The sequence below is a fragment of the Saccostrea echinata genome, unplaced genomic scaffold (assembly GCF_033153115.1).
Source record: "Saccostrea echinata isolate AGI-Se365-2 ecotype Australia unplaced genomic scaffold, CSIRO_AGI_Sech_v1 ptg000051l, whole genome shotgun sequence".
Classification (NCBI taxonomy): domain Eukaryota; kingdom Metazoa; phylum Mollusca; class Bivalvia; order Ostreida; family Ostreidae; genus Saccostrea; species Saccostrea echinata.
The window spans coordinates 7,142,101-7,159,730 of record NW_026889800.1 but is presented as its reverse complement, the minus strand read 5'-3'; the positions used below and the strand labels follow the sequence as shown (position 1 = coordinate 7,159,730).

At 32.1% G+C, this 17,630-nt stretch overlaps 1 protein-coding gene across 1 annotated transcript; it reads left to right on the top strand.

Moving 5' to 3' along the window:
* The first annotated feature begins 15,100 nt into the window (after window positions 1–15,100).
* On the top strand, window positions 15,101–17,423 carry LOC133203517 (uncharacterized). The gene is made up of 7 exons (XM_061339290.1): window positions 15,101–15,125; window positions 15,465–15,525; window positions 15,622–15,707; window positions 15,796–15,960; window positions 16,219–16,324; window positions 16,801–16,933; window positions 17,072–17,423. Exons 1-7 carry the CDS (start codon window positions 15,101–15,103, stop codon window positions 17,414–17,416), a joined length of 921 nt encoding a protein of 306 aa, XP_061195274.1. The 3' UTR covers window positions 17,417–17,423.
* The last annotated feature ends 207 nt before the right edge of the window (window positions 17,424–17,630 follow it).

Below are 17,630 nucleotides of genomic sequence, written 5' to 3'. Positions count from 1 at the left end.
ATACCTGTCAGAAAAGAACACTGGTTGTCCATTTGAATTGGGATGTCCTCTTAATGTTTATACAAAACGTAAATCAATAAATGTATGAATAAAATTACAAAAATGCTTGAGCCAATAGTCACACAAATGTGTTTCCTTTATGATAATAGAGAGTAATTATGTAATATGCAACAAATTATATGCCAGCACTTGGAAATTTTATTTTCATTAATATTATAACTTGCTTTGCTATATATATGAATCGTACTACATCTGAAAAAGTAATCATAACGTTTGTTAAAAGATACAGGTATAAAGGACATAGACCTTTTATTTCTATTCTTTTTAAGCTTGCTGTAGAATCATTAGTAAAACAAACTAAACTTTCTATAAGTCCCTAAAATTTTAATATATTTTTACCTATATTTGAAGATGATTTATCTCAAAAAGAGGTTTCTATTAACGTAATGCGGAATAAGGAATTACATATTATTTTGAATAACTCATTAAAAAACAAGCATACTAAATAAACAGGGATGCGTTGAGAATCTTTAAAAACCATTTCATTCTTCTTTTTTTTTTTCTTTTACTGCCTGGTCTATTAGTATTTGAATTCCTTATTGAAATCGAATTCCTTTTTGAAAATGAAAATTATGAATCATGAGGGTAAATTATCCCATGCCAGTAAGTACTTGTTCGTACCAGTTTGGCTTGTTACATACTTCCTTTTCTTCCTGATATAATTTTGCTCATAATCAATGGTTGGAATTTGAAACTGTCCTTCTTCCTGGAAAATAAGTATTATGCTTATAATTAATTATCTAGACGTATGAAGAGCAATCAAATTTTGTTTTGACAGGTGTAAAGACGAATAATGACCCCCGTAGAATAATGACCTGGGGTCATTATTCGACGTGGAAAAATGAATCCCGGTCATTATTCGACATCGAAAAATGACCCTTTTGCCCGTAGAAAAAGTGGCATCACCCTTAAAATATGCATACCCTACGTGAAGAAAAATGACCCACGTAGAATTATGACCCCTTGTAGATTTTATTATGGATATTTTTTTTTCTTTTTTCGATAAAAAAAAAAAGAATTAACGAATTAAGAGGCCCATGGATCAAAATGCTCTCCTTAGATTAATTGAAGATACAGCGATGATCTGTAATTTTCATTAAATCTTTCAAACGTCTTTTATTATAAATTGACAACTTTAATCGACATCAGTGTAGCTACATGTATGTGAAAATGCTTCCATACTGATTTGACAAATTTATCAATGTTTTAAGATTTCCTTTTATTTTCGCTTATATTATTCAGCGAAAATGAGAGAGAGAGAGAGAGAGAGAGAGAGAGAGAGAGAGAGAGAGAGAGAGAGAGAGAGAGAGAATTGTTTATAATGTCTATGTACGTGTTAATTAAGTTGCGTCGGAGTGCCTACTTTTTAAAGCCAATGATTTAATTTTACTGTGAAGACTTTTCTGTCGTCAATTTTCCTTATTTATGTAGCAATGGACCCTTATTACAAGCTTCATATGGAGTTAATGTCTCCAAATTGACTTGCACAGCAGAAATTCTAAAAAAGAGGCAGAGTTTCGACAATTAAGTTGATGATACAAGGGTATGAGCAAACGGTCTTGTTTTAAGTCAACCCTTTCTATGGCCGATACAAGGGCCTTAATTGCAAATTCAATCTATCGTCAAATCGAATGTTGACTGACGTTTTTCATACAATTTGTTACTCCATTATTTTAACATTTAATCGGATTTTTCCGTTTACCTGATCTCGACAAGGAGCACACGGAGGGTGTGACCGGTTAACAGGGGATGCCTGTTTCTCCGTGACACCTGATCCAGGCTCTTATGTTTTAGCAGTTCGTGATTGCTCTGATCACAGTTTGTAATGGTTTAATTGACTTTTGAACTTGATTTCTGTGTATTATCTTCATATACTTATCAAAACTTCTAACCTGCCAACATAAAGAACACAAACATGTACCAGTGTTGCAGTCACAAATAGAATTGTTTGAGAACAACTCATATTGAATTTTTGATTTTTTTAATACGATGGTCATTATTAACATGATAAATGAAACAAATTAGTGTTCTACACCTGAATTTCTTCAATGTTCAAAAGGCGAGATTCAACATTCACCCAATACTTTAATCTATTCTAACAAAGTATCAATGTCTTCTCTCTCATATTTGACCCATCTCGTGGCATAATCTTGGAGAGAATTCATATTATTTAGGAATTTTTTAACGGCAGTTGAAATATATGGGGGTTTCATAAATTTTTGTCCTTTTTTGAAATAAGTGAAATAAGTTCCCTATTATTAACTATGTTCACGTCAACAGTAATCACTTGTCAAGTTGGTCTATATTTTTTTTAATTGGCTCTTACATTTTACAAATTATGATAAAAGCTTACATAACATTGCAAAAAGAAATGAGATACAATATTACTTATAAATTATGAAATGCATATGATATATTTAGACTAATGATTGAGCACCTTTCTATGTTTCAAGAAACAGGAACACCTAGAAGCATTATGTTTCAGGTGTTTTTAAATCTAGAGTGTGTAGAGTTTTATTTTTATTAAAAGTTTGGAAGCAATGGTCGATGAATATTTGTAAAAAATACAATGTGTTGTCTTCAGCTTGAAATCTGATGGAGACTAGACTTGACATTTATTTTATTAAAAATATTACTTATTTCAACAGCGTCCATTCCTTGCTGTCAAATTTAAGTTAATGAACAGACGGGTAATTTGAGCAATGTTCTTTTTAAAAAAAACGTGTCGATGATCAGCAATAATCATAGATCCGAGCCTTTATTCTGGTGTCGAAGGTCGCAAGTATAGACTTTCCTTATACTTTTCAAATACACCATTTGAAACTTTTAAGGGAAAGAGTAGAGCGGGCTGAGGATGTGAAAATTTTGTGTCCAAATAATTGACGTCATCTCGCCTACTATGACATCTTTTTATATCACTGATTTAGTCAAGTCAGAATATTCGAGTGTTTCTTTATTTATGAGAAAAAATGTATTGCAGTGACAAAACTTTTGATAGATTTAAAAAAAAACAATCAACTTAATTATCTTTATTGTGGTGAACCAAGTCAGGAAGCTAATGATGCATATGGTAACTTTGGTGGAAGCAATTTCCAAAATACAGATGAACGCTGCAGATATTGCAACCATTATTATGAGTTCATGCCCTATTACACATGAGAGCAACATGACCTGCACCTTCTCAATGATCAATTAAAATTTCTACACGTATAAAGAAGCATTGTAGCTACTTTTATTTGCCCTGGTAGTGCTCAAAATCTACTCTTTCTATAACTTCAGGACACTTCAAAACCCATAGCATGATAATTGAATTGAGTGAAAAGAGGATTTATGCTTTTGTGGTCCCGGCAATGTTCTCCCATAAGAAGGAAGAAATAATCAAGAAAAGCTGATTAAATAGGGTTTCTGAAGTATTTTCAAAATTTCTTTAGTAAGGTGGGGTCCAAAGTCCAAATACCCTCTGTATCCAAACTTTATTGATATACTATTTCATCGATATTTATTCGAGCAAATCAGGAGCAATTCTCAAATTTAAAAAAGGGATGGGGTGGGGGATTTCTCATATTAGTACCCAGAATGTTTGTCGGGATGGCAGTTGGGGGGGGGGGGTGCTAAACGTTGTCTCTAATTTGTTTATGAAATTGGATTTGATGTTCTCAGAATCATCCGTAAAATGTTGTCGGAGACCAGGTCTTCCAACAAACTGTTGAAATTCCGATGGGTATTAATTGTGCTTCTTTATTAGCCGTCCTGTTTTTTTATTCTTAAGAAGCAGAACTTATTAAAAAAACTTCTACATGAGAAGAAAACACTTGCTGTAGCCTTCAACATTTAGATACAGTATATCGACGATGTATTGTCAGTTAACAATAGATACTTTCATTAAAATGTTGATTCGATATATCCCAGTGAACTTGAAATAAAAGACACCACAGAGTCTGCCACTTCCATCTGTATCATATTTGGACGTTTTACTGACTATAGACTATAAGGGCGAACATGCAACAAAAATTGTATGACTAATGAGATGACGTAAACTTTTCTATCGTCAATTTTCCCTATTTAAGTAGTAATATCCCACTTTCACATACCTATGGTGTTAACACCTGCCAACTTACTCGATACTCGAGAGCATGCTCAAGGTACGATCAATTTTTTAACCCAGGCAGGCTACTGTCAGATAGGTTGATGTTACAGGGATCTCAACAGACTCGTTTAACGTCATCATATCGTAAATTAAATGGTCGTTATATTGACATTGTTAAAGAAATATAATCTGTAATGGGGTCGTCTTTTGGTTGACGTGTTCCATACCAATAGTTTGGTCCTTGTTTTTATACTGAATTTTACTACGGAATTTTCCGTCTATCTGATCAATAATTAGGGCTCTCGGCGGGTGTGGCCAGTCAACAGGGGATGCTTACTCCACCTAAGCACCCTATCCCACCCCTGAAATTTCCAGGGTCCGTGTTTTATGCCCTCTTCACAGAATTGTATTGTTCATAGGTTTTTTGAGATCAATCACTTTCGATATCTCCACCTTTTTCATGTTTCACTTTTTTAAAGGAAAACCCATGCTTTAAGAAGAGATAATGCCCAATCTTTTGTGACATCCATCGGACCCCCTATTTACTATTCCGAAGAGTTTTATTCTTGAATCAAATTACTAGCATGGCGCCAGCCAGTACATTCTGAGAATTCACCACACCCTGCCATATGCAATTTTCGAACATACGATTGCGCCAGTTCATCATAAACTTCAAGTGTTAACGGACGGCCACGGGGAGAGATTGGCAAATTATGGTCATTAGATTTGACAGGGCTAGCAAGGTATAATTTTTGGACAGTTGTTCTTCTGATTTTACTTTCAATTTCGTTTATCCCCAGCGTTTTAGTAAATTGTCTGGCGATTGTAAATTGTCAGGCAATTGTCTGAGTTTCTGGCATATAATCACCATACTCGTCCCATTTTTATTTTCTTGTAGGAGTTTAGTCAATTTTTTCACCTTACTCATTACACAAACTCGAATCCTGGCTTCTTCTTCATTCGATTTGTAAAGGATAAGGCAATGACAGAGAATTTACTGGATTTAACACAAGTTTTTCATTCTTTATGCTTGTTCTTAACTCTCTGCGTACTACCTGCAAAATGAAGCAATTACATGAAAAACACAAAAACATGAGTTTCTTGTGAGTTTTATGTAGAAGTCATTATTATCACTCAGAAGTCATTATTATCACTCGTCGAATTTAAATTGATTTCCCTCACCCCACCTTTCCCATAAATCAAAAAAAAAATAAATAAATAAATAAAAGAGTTGGTAATAAATAAAAGAATTAGATAGATTAAATGATCAATACGTACTGGTCCCTGCTGACAAAGCAGGTAACAACATTGTCTTTGTTTACAAGGCTCATTATATTAAATGTATTTTAGAGGAAATTGGATTTAATTCTACAAGTGGTAATCCAACTTATACTCATAGTTCCCTTTCTAAGGAAGAAATTCTTCAAAATCATATGTCAGTTTTGAATATTTTTAATATTCCAAACAACCAAAATGAATTTGAATTACCATATTTATATTGGATTCCGAAGCTTCATAAAAATCCTTACAAACAAAGATACATAGCGGGTTCCAGTAAATGTCCAACCAAGCATTTTTCTTTACTCCCCACTAAGATATTAACAGCAGTGAAGGAGAAACTTCAAGAGTACTGTGCAACAATATATTCGAGAAGTGATGTAAATCAGATATGGATACTTAAAAATTCCAAGGAACTTTTGGAAAATTTGAAATCACAAGATTTTACCTAAATCAACAGCTTAAAAACTTACGACTTTTCAACTTTATACACAACCATTCCCCACGATAAATTAAAGTCCAGGCTTTTTGATATTGTTGACAGCTGCTTTTTCAATAAAAATGGAACTCGTAAATATACTTACCATGTCATTGGTCATTTGCAAAATTATTTTGTTAAAAATCATTCTGATTGTACACACAAGTACTCTGAAGTTGACATTAAAAAGATGCTTGAGTTTCTGATTGACAATATCTATGTGGTTTTTGGAGACCAGGTCTTCCAACAATCTATTGGAATTCCCATGGGTACCAATTGCGCCCCGTTATTAGCAGACCTTTTTTTGTATTCATATGAAGCAGAATTTGTCCAAAATCTTGTACGTGGAAAGAAAAAAAAACACTTGCTGTGGCCTTCAACTCGACATTTAGATATATCGACGACGTATTGTCAATTAACAATGACTGTTTCCATTCTTATGTCGATACGATATATCCTGGTGAGCTTGAGATAAAAGATACCACAGAGTCCGACACATCTGTTTCATATTTGGATATTTCACTTGAAAAAGACGTTAATGGTAATCTAACAACCAAGCTTGATGATAAACGTGATGACTTAAACTTTTCAATCGTCAACTTCCCTTACTTATGCAGCAATATACCTTCATCACCTGCATACAGGGTATATATCTCTCAGTTGATTCGATACGCAAGAGCATGCTCTGCGTATGCACATTTTCTAAAACGAGGTAAATTATTGACAAAAAAGTTGATGAAACAAGAATATCAGCTGTCTCGTTTAAAGTCATCATTTCGTAAGTTCTATGGTCGATACAATGACCTTGTCAGCAAATACAATTCATCATTGAGTCAAATGCTGACTAAGGTTTTTCATACTAATAATTAGACCATTATTTACACACTGAATTGTCGACGGGTTTTTCCGTTGTTTCCCGATCATGACAAGGAGCACACGGCGGGTGTGACCGGTCGGCAGGGGATGCTCACTCCTCCATGGCACCTGATCCCACCTCTGATGTTTGGAGGTCCGTGTTTGCTCTGCTCCTATTTTGTATTGTTTAATGGACTTTTGAGCTTGAATACTGTTCGTTATCTCCATATATTTCATTGGTACCTGTCCAATAATAATAATAATAATAATAATGATAGTAATAACATGACCTTATCAAGTCCTGATTGTGTGTCCATTAGTTCTTTACATGGTTTATTATCACTCACCATCCTCCCCTCCAATATTATTTTATTTTTTTCATTGCAAATTCAAAATAAACATAGACAATATTTTTTTTTTATACTTATCATATCCAACCAGAACACGAAAAGGAATGTATCTGTTTGATTCCCATAGCATCCACTATTATAGCAGAATAGCCATATATCTGCTTTTCGTCTCAGGCACATAGGATTGTTTTTAAAGGCGGGGGGGGGGGGGGGGGGGTGAAGTTATTGACAAGCAAAAAAGTTCCACAAAAAAGGGAAAAAAAAAATCACTGCGTTTAGGATGGCAAAATTTCAATGGGGCAAACAACCTTTCTATGAAAATTTTCTTACTAAATAATCACCAAAAAGACTATTCTACAGGAAAAAAGGTCTCGCTCCCGATGCTACGTTTCCGCATCTGTTGATCATATTCTCTATTCAGGGTACATGTATCTGTTCAAATGCTATATATTTGGAGTGGTAATATCATTGTAGGCGTATTATATTAGCTTTGTAATCTAATGTAAAGTAAGTTTACAGGAAAAGTTGCTGAGGGGAACACGCTTCTTTTTTTTCTAATGCAATACTGGTGTCAGTTTATTGCTCATCATCGCAATCCACGGCCAAAATGTAAGATCCTCTCAGTTCAAATCTGGAGAACGATCTGGACTATGCTTATCTCGGTATTTGAAATTGGAAATTGAAATGTAATTTAACGACGAACGTTTATATTTACGTACGTTTAGTTAGTAGATGACATATCAAACTTACACTTGCATGCAAATGTCTTTCCTTGAACTTGGAACATACATATAATTTAATATGTATAACGGATAGCATTAAATTCTGAGAAGGGTTTAAACTTTTGTGAATAACACTGCGATATAATGGGAACAGCGATATCATGAGAATGGAGTATATATACTGGCAAAACTATTCGGAAGGGGCATCCCCTGTTCATCGCATTATGGTTAACACAGACGAACGCGTTTCCTGCGACTCAATGTCAGCATCACTGTCTGTATCTGACAAAACGTCATTTTTTTTATTTCTATATTTTAAGCTGCGTTAAAAATGTCGGAATCTTAATCGATCGCTACTCGATCTTACTTCCATGCTATGTACAACCATGGCAACAGAAATTTAAGGGAAATAATTCAAAGGCTAGTTTCCTGATTTTCATGCTTTAATTTTATATTCAAATTATAATAATGCATTTTCAATTATTTTATTTTTATGTTCCAATAGATTAAAACTTTTTTTTATTTGAAAAAAAAGGAAAATAACAGTTATTGCTTCATTTCCATGCAATATGTGCAGGTAACGGTAACCTCTTTCGACAAGATTTAAGACCTGTTCCCTATGATTTCATGATTATGGATGCTTTTAATTCATTCCTTTCTTTTGACAATCCTTCATCTGGTAATCATAAGAAAATGAAAAGTTAACTAAGTTTGTTTTTTTAAATTATTTTATTTTTTCAACACAATTCATTATAAACAAAATGTCCAATATCTTTTCTTTAACAGAATTGTGTATATATAGAATTACGAGAGAGAGAGAGAGAGAGAGAGAGAGAGAGAGAGAGAGCGAGAGAGAGAGAGAATTACAAAAATAGTTGGTTCCACCTGTTCCACTGAGTGTCAAATTTCTCTTTTTCACCATTTTTATATGATATATATTTTTGTGTTTGGTAAAAATAACTCAAGTGTGATATCGCAGATTGCACATTTAGAGGTTTTTCAGTGCATCTAGAAGTATAAATATAATATTTCAACCATAAAATTAAGATATTAGCTATTTCATTTTTTTCCCTCCAAAACCTAAAATGAATGATTTTTTGTAATGGACAAATGAAGGTTTTTCTGCTGGAGATAATATTCAAAGATTTCAAGAAGTGATTGTACAAGATCACATTCCCATAGGATATGTTCAATTGTCTCTTCTTCTTTTTGACAAAAAGTACATTGCTTTGAAACAACCTTTTAATTTTGAATAAAAACGAATTTGTTGCCAATATTTATTTAAAATTCTGTACTGAAACCACTGTTTTTTGTAACTTGAAATGGTAATTTATGAATTATTTTTCATTCCTTGCTATCCAAATCAAAAAAGTCAATCCATTTTTTGTAACCAGCTGTTATAGAAGAATTTTTATTTAGAATTTCATAGATATGATTTTTTTGCATTTTGATACAAGATAAAAGTTAGACATAATAAGAGGATTTTCTGATTTTTGTAAATTTTTATCAAAATTGCTCCTCTTTTTCCAAGCTTTAACTGCATGGATCAAGCTAGAATATTCTAAAAAATTAATCTTTATATCTGGATAAGTATTGCAAAAGCATTCATAGCTATAAAAAAAAAGCCATCTACTCCAATAATATCATTAATATATCTAATATTATTGTCAAAAGTTTTTTTACTATAAAACGTTTTCCTTCCAGTATGGATCATAGGGTTATAAAACAGTGAAGAGTCTACAGTAACATTAGAATCAGTACAAATTTTATTCAAATCAACCCAGGACTTGAATACATCAATCCAGAATTTATTTTTTAAGGTTTTCATAAGTTGAGTGATGTATTCAATCCCACAGGATGCACATTTATATATATTCATATTTGGGATGAAATTTTCCCACATTTATTTGTAAAAACTTGATGTCTTATCCAAACTAATTTCAAAGAAACAATAAAAGCATTTAAATTTATCATTTTCAGTCCTCCATCTTCATATTTTTTAACAATGACATCTTTCTTAACTCTGTGAGTTGAATTATTCCATAAGAATGAGAAAAAAAGTTTTTCTAATCCTTTACAATAAGAATTAGATGGATTTGGGATTGACATAAAAAAATGAATTAATATATGTAAAGCCAGTGTCTTTATAACAGTAATTTTACCAATTGGAGTTAAAAGCCTTTTTCCCCATTGACGAGGAATAGACTTGATTTGTACTAGCTTTGGTTGATAATTTATTTCAGACATTTTATCTAGGTCAACATCAAAATTTATCCCTAATAAAGTAAATCTAGTAGTTCCCCAATTAAGTTGGTAATTTGGGATTAAAACCTCATCACTGTATTTTTTGGATCCAATACACACAGTGTGTGTTTTTGAGAAGTTAATGCATAATCCAGACATATCTGAAAATGTGTTCAAAGTTTTCAGTGTTTCTAAAAGAGACTCCTCACTTCGATTAAAAATAAGGGAAGTATTATCTGCCAGTTGAGAGATCTTTTTTTTTTACATTTCTAATGGTAATACCTTTTATTTTTTTATTTTTCCTAATTCGTATGGCTAGAATCTCTGCACAGATCAAAAAAATATATGGAGACAAGGGGTCTCCTTGTCTGCATCCCCTCTGAATATCAATTACATCAGAAAAATTACCACCTTGATTAACAGTAGCTTTAATATCCGTGTAAAAAAGAGTGACTCATTTTCTGATGGAAGGGCCGAAAATGAAAAAAATGTAATGCTTTTTGTATGAAGTTCCAGGAAAGAGAGTCAAAAGCTTTTTCAAAATCGATCAGTAATAAAAGTCCTGGAATATCTTTTTCTTCTGTAAAGTGCATTATATCATATATCAATCTTATGTTTTCTCCAATATATCTGTTGGAGATAAAACCGGATTGGTCGGGGCTGATTATTTTATCTAAATATTTTTAAATCTGTTTGCAATAGAGCCAGGTGCTATTTTATATACAGTATTTAGCAGTGTAATAGGACGTCAGTTTTTAAGAAAATGTCTTGGCTTGTCACCTTTAGGTAATAATGTTATAATTCCATGTCTTTGTGTAATAGACATGATATCATTCCTGTAACCATAGTTAATAGATCTTACAACAAAAGACCCAATATATTTCCAAAACATTTTAAAAAAAAAACTCTGTGGAGAAACCATCAGATCCTGGAGATTTGTTAGCCTTCATATTATAAAGAGTATTTGAGGCTTCTAACAAGGTTATTTCACCCTCTAAGCTTAACTAAGTTATGTTTTGAACATATTTTATTGAGTACATCAAAAGGATTGGAAACTAAATTATCTTTCCAGACGCTTTCATAAAATGCACTTTCTTTTCAAAGTAAAATACTTGCATAGGCAAACTTTCAATGACATTTTAAGAAAGGTTAATTATAAATGTATTTCTTTAATTTTTTTTTTTTAAATTTGAAGATTTGGAAAAATTGTAATGTTAAATTATATAATTCATTATACCTACAAAATGCACATGTAACACAGACACAAAATATGAAAGGTATTTGTTTTCGAACTGCTATATTCTGTTGATTTCTTCATAGTATGCCTAACAGCCCTTCGCTCTGAATATAAATTATCCCTGAGTACCCAAACTCCGTCACCATAAGCGGAAAACAGCCAGCGTTACTCTCCGCGAATAATTTTTTGATTTGTTTCTTGTTTGCTACACTTAGTAATGAATTTAAACATTGTTTGTAGTACTAGTGACGAATAAGTACCGTTACTGAGTTTATATAATACCACTAAATAGAATGTGTATAACCCTAACTCCGTCAAAAGGGCCATCTTCAATATGCCCACGTATTAAATACATTTTTTCCAGTTTAATTTTTGTGATTTTTCTTAAATTTGTAAACGTAAAATGTAGTTTTTAAGATTTAAAATTATATTAAGTTGCGCTTTAAGAAAACTGTCAACTATAGAAAAAAATTACGTTAGTATAACGTATTTTATATGTAATAATATCGCATTAATGTTATCTCCTATGAGTAGGGCATTAGGGCAAATATAGAAAAAAAAATCCGTATTCAACATGATATGTCACGATTAATATTTTACACAAACATTCATAAAAATGGCTGACATATGAAAATGAGCATGTTGACACACATGCCAGAGATATCGATGGAATAGCGCATAACGGAAAAGGTGCTTACTGATTTCACATAAAATATGATGAATACAATATGTTAAGTAATCGATATTTGTTTTTGACACATTCTTGAACTTGACTGTTATAATACCTCGGAATTTGATTGTGGATTTTAAGCATGCAAAAAATGACGTCACAATCGCATTTGTTTACAAAAAGCACGAAGTTTTCCGAAAGTGACGGAGTCAGGGGGTCTGGCGATACACGTAACATTTAGGGGACTGAGATGTGAACATACCTCTATGGTTGAATGACTGAAATGATGTGAGAAGTCCTTTGACCACAGATCGTTAAAAGGTAGTTTTGATCGAAATAAGATTGCAACAAAAATCCCAAATGCCTCTGAATAAAGAAGAATTTACCCTAGTAAAAATGCTAGAGTAAATTATACTTAATTATTATGCTTCCTGTCAGTTTGTCTCTATGTAATCAATACTCAATTTGTTTAATGCATAGTATACAAAGGAGTTATATAACGTAAGCATTCTATGCCCAAATAGTACACGGCTATCATTTCTAGAAAAAATACGTAAGCACCCACGCCCAGGGTCGCACTCACGATTCTGAGAATGTCAGTCCAACGCACGGGCGATTATGCGAAGCGCGGCTAGGATAAGGTGTCCGTAAAATATCACAGTGCACCAGCAATAGTATCTTCTCTGAACTATCTAGATATGATATCATAATAGCACATGTTACCACAAACTTGAGCTGACATGACGGGGAGAGTGTCATAATTTTTACATTCCTGTCTTATGGCATGTACAAAGTATTTTACGTTGATATTGAATTCAGGTGTCTGGATTGTTTATCAACTTCTGTATAATGGTGAATATTTGCATTGACATCATGATTTCTTTCTATTGTCTGATATACAGCGTAATCAAGCAATAAAAAATTAGAATGTGAAATGCTCCCAGATACACGTCCGCAGAAAGAGTTAGAATTGCTACATCGTGTATAAATTAGACTGGCACAAGTGATTAATAAGGATAAATTAAAGATATTCTGTGTGGATCTACAAGAGTATCATGTATATCAAAGCAGCTTTAAACATTTGACAAGAAACGCGAAAAAAAATATTTCCAAAAGACTGATATCATTGAGGAAGACCCACTACTATTTCGGCATAACACATTCATACCGTAACACTATTTATATAATAGTGTTATGATTTGGATGTACTACGCCGAAATTGTAGCCAGGGTACTTATGGTGCACGAGCCGGAGCACCATGTGTCAAATACTGATTGCTATGTCGACATAATACACCCAAATAACACTATTATAATTTTATGATGACTGTTTAATGTACGAAAATGGAGATAACAACCAGTATTCAATCTCATAAAGTCCATTAAAACAATACGAAATCGGGAGCAGAGCAAGCACTGACCTTCAAAAACAGAGATGTGATCAGATGCCATGGAGGAGTGAGCATCCCTTGCCGACCAGTCAAACCCGCCGTGTGCGCTTTGTCATGATCAGGAAATAACAGAAAAATGCGTCGACAATTCAGTGTGTAAATAATGGTCTAACAATTAGTATGAAAGACGTCAGCCAGCATATAACTTAATAATAGATTGTATTTGCTGCCAAGGTCATTGTATCGATCATAGAACTTACAAAATGACGACTTTAAACGAGACAGCTGATATTCTTGTTTCATCAACTTGTTTGTCAATAACATACCTCGTTTGAGAAATTGTTCATACGTAGAGCATGCTCTTGCGTATTGAATCAACTGAGAGATATAAACCCCGTATGCAGGTGATGAATGTATATTGCTGCATAAATAAGGGAAGTTGACGATTAAAAAGTAAAGGGCATCACGTTTATCATAAAGCTTAGTATTAAGATTACCTTAAACGTCTTTTTCAAGTAAAATATCCAAATATGAGACAGATGTATCAGACTCTGTGGTATCTTTTATTTCAAGCTCATTGAGATATGTCGTATCGACATAAAATAAAAATAACCACTGTTAATTCTTCTTTTCACGTATAAGATTTTGAATAAATTCTGCTTCATATGAATACAAAAATAAGTATGCTTATAAGGGGGCGCAATTGGTACCAATGGGAATTCCAACAGATTGTTGGAAGACCTGGTCTCCAAAAACCACATCGATATTGTCAATCAGAAACTCAAGCATCTCTTTGATATCAGCTCCAGAGTACTTGTGTGTACAATCACAATGTTTTTAACAAAATAAAATTTTGCAAATGACCAATGCCAAGGTAAGTAAATTTACGAGTTAAAAATAAAAATTGTAGCAGAGCATGGACGGATTACTAAAAGCAAGAATTGTGATCAAATATAATAGAGGAGTAATCATCCTCTGTCCACCGTGTGCTCCATGTCATAATCGGTATATATAGAAATATAGAAAAGTGAAGTCCACAGGTTTATCAAAGAATTTTGTTCTTAGGTTACGATTAACGTCTTTTACTAGTATGATATCCAAATATGAAACAGCTCTGTCAGACTCTGTGGTATCTTTTATGGTATTTTTATTTTGCGTTCAAAAAGGATATATCTAATCAACGTAGGAATGGAAATAAATATTGTTAATAAATCGAGAGAGAGAGAGAGAGATCCCGTAACGTGAATATATTGTTTAATTTTAGGTTTTGCTTGGATTGATTTTTTTTAATTCCTTGCCTATAGCTTGAAGTACCTCGCGTTTGATTTCAAGATATTCATGACTTTTTTTTATTAATCAGATTATCTAGCAGTCTCTGAATTTCGTTCAGGATTTCCAAATACTGAATGGTGAGAAATGAGATTAATTTGCAATTGAATCTAAAGAAGCATATAATTTTGTTGAATACATTGGTACCAAGCAGGACGTGGAACTAGTTTCAAAGAAAGAGATACATCAGTATCAAAATCTTTTCATGAAAATGATTCTTATTTTTGCACAAAGAACGTCCTTCAGAATAGTATGAATAATACATCTACTTATAAAGCAGGAAGCGTATGTGTGACATATAAATACTATCGAAATATCATCTAATTAGTATGAAATTCAACACACTCAGAAAATCCGATCACATTTCCGTCCAATAGTAATCCAGTTAAACAGTATTAATATGACAACTAATATACAAAATGTGGGTAAGTAATTTTACTGCAATATATTTTATTTGATAAATCACTTAGTTCAATAATTGCGATGGAACAAAAATCAAAAAACATATAGTAAGTATAATCTTCTTGGTACATCTTTGAGAAAAAAATTGATATTGTTGACTTATGTGTAAAAAAAAACAAAACAAAACAAAAACAAAAAAAACAAAAAAAAACAAAAAAAAAACAAAAAAAAAAAAAACAACAACAACAACAAAATACAAAAAAAAAAAAAAAAAAAAAAAAAACAAAAAACAAAAACATTGTGTATCATATGTAAGTAAAATATTTACTAGTCATTTGTTGTTTTTTTTTTTAAATTTCCAGGTGCTATTTTCTGCATTGCAATGAATTCTGTTATACAAGTATACTCTGGACAATTTGAGAGGTTTGTTGAAAAGAGCATCTTGTTTGATTTTGAATTTTCTTAAGTTTAGTAATGATTTTGCATGTATGAATCAAAAACCTTTTTTCGATATTTCAGTACAATGTGTTTAGAGCAATCTCTGGAAATCCATGGTAAAATGAAAAATAAATTGTGCCCTGACAGTTTACTATCATCAGAGCAAGGTCTGCTGGTTTATTCAAAATCTGTTAATATCTCGAAATTATTCAGATTATCCGTTTTTCCTTGTATTATATTTTTTTTCTTTCATAGGGGTTGAAAATTGCCTGTTTTATTGCAAAGGAACATACAATACACTTGAAATATCGACTGAAGATTTATATTGCGTAGACTTTGTGATATCGTTCAATAACAATGGAACACAATCATCAAAGCTGAAAGACCGTTTATGCGAAATATCAAACTGTCTTAGCAAAAGTATATCCTTTAGTTGCTACATAAATGTAATAGATCAAAAGAATGCACATAAAAAAGACAGGAATACCTGTGTTCGTAAGTATTTTTAAAACAAAAACATAACTCCGGTTTGAGAGACGGTTCAAATAATATAAGCATGATGCCCAATCCCTTTAGGACATTTTATTTATAAACTTAATACGACTTAAAGTTAGATAACTGTAATGTTTGTATTATGATTTATACTAGTCAAATTAAAAAGAAAATTTATTTCAATAGAACCTGTTATTGTAATTTCAACGACTCTAAGCTGCTTCATTGTTGGAAGTATCGTCGGAATTGGCATTTTGTATGTAATATATCGCTTCAGGAATCTGAAAAACAGGTGTGTAGTTTTCTTTATCATATTTCCACATTATTTGTGTCTCCTTTCTTTGCAATGCGAGATTAGAGAAACGTTCGTAATGATATGTTTAAATGTTTAGAGTTTACTTATTTTCTGAGCACCTGTTCAATTATTTATATTACGTATATATATATATATATATATCTATATCTATATCTATATCTATATATATATATATATATATATATATATTTATTTATTTATTTATTTATTTATAACTAGCGCAAAATACTTTTTTTTCTCGGCCTGCTAATGGTTGTGACATAATAAATGTACATACTAGTGTACTGATATATGATATAATACTGGAGAAATTGTATAATTTATTTTTTCTGTTCCAAAATTTCTTTTAATGTGTTGAATATATTTTGAAAAAATATGTCTAGTAGTAAAAAATTTGCTTCATATTTACTTATTTATTTATTTTATTTACTTATTTATTTATATTTTCATAGATTTGATACACAAATGCAAAGTTCAGTGTTTTATCAATCACGGCATTCAGAGGAACACGGATTGTCTGAGGGAAGAATCATTATAAACCCTCTAGAGGAAACACAATATGCAGATATCGAAGACCAGTTCAGGGTATGGTAAATGCTGAATAAGACATGTAAATCAACTAAATGGCAACCTCAATATATGTTGATGCTTTTGATATTCTGAATCAATTACTTCCACTAAACTTTTAATTTAACCCTCACGTCTAATTTATGCGTTTTCTAGATGGTAGCCAAAGCTATTCAAGTTCCTTCTTACAAAGAAGATAGTTCGTCGAGTTCAAGGTCAAGGGAAAACATTTATCATCATTTGAGTGGATTGGAAGACAGAGCGAAGAGTGTTCTTTTCTCTAGTGATTCTCTATCTGAGGATTATATAAATGGTAGTAAGATAATTGAAGTACAAAATGGAAGTCCCTCCTTAAAGTCATTCATCATCCATGCAGGAAGTCCATCTTCGAAATCAAATGGTGAATCAAAAGTTTCACCAACCGGAAGTGGAGGAAGTGACAAATACTATGCATTAGAAAAAGAATATATGATTTTTAAGTCTGATAATGGGTTCGCTTAATGTAAGACAGAAAGTTGTGAATTTATAAATATTTACATCAGAATGTTTACTACTGATTTAATACACTGGGCTTATATGCAGCTGTTGTTGTTTGATGCAGAATAAACAAAATTTAGTTATATTTTTACAAGCATAAAAATAAAAATTAATGGAAAAAAGATGCACGAAGTCGCTAAGTTAAACAATAAATGATAAAAGATAAGTCATAAATAAG

What these genes read in the sequence shown, in the direction of transcription:
- LOC133203517 (XM_061339290.1), top strand. Translation starts at nt 15,101, where the DNA reads ATGACAACTAATATACAAAATGTGG. An exon ending in TTTACTATCATCAGAGCAAG is followed by an intron (nt 15,708 to 15,795) that starts GTCTGCTGGTTT and finishes TTTCTTTCATAG; the next exon opens with GGGTTGAAAATTGCCTGTTT. An exon ending in TTCAGGAATCTGAAAAACAG is followed by an intron (nt 16,325 to 16,800) that starts GTGTGTAGTTTT and finishes ATATTTTCATAG; the next exon opens with ATTTGATACACAAATGCAAA.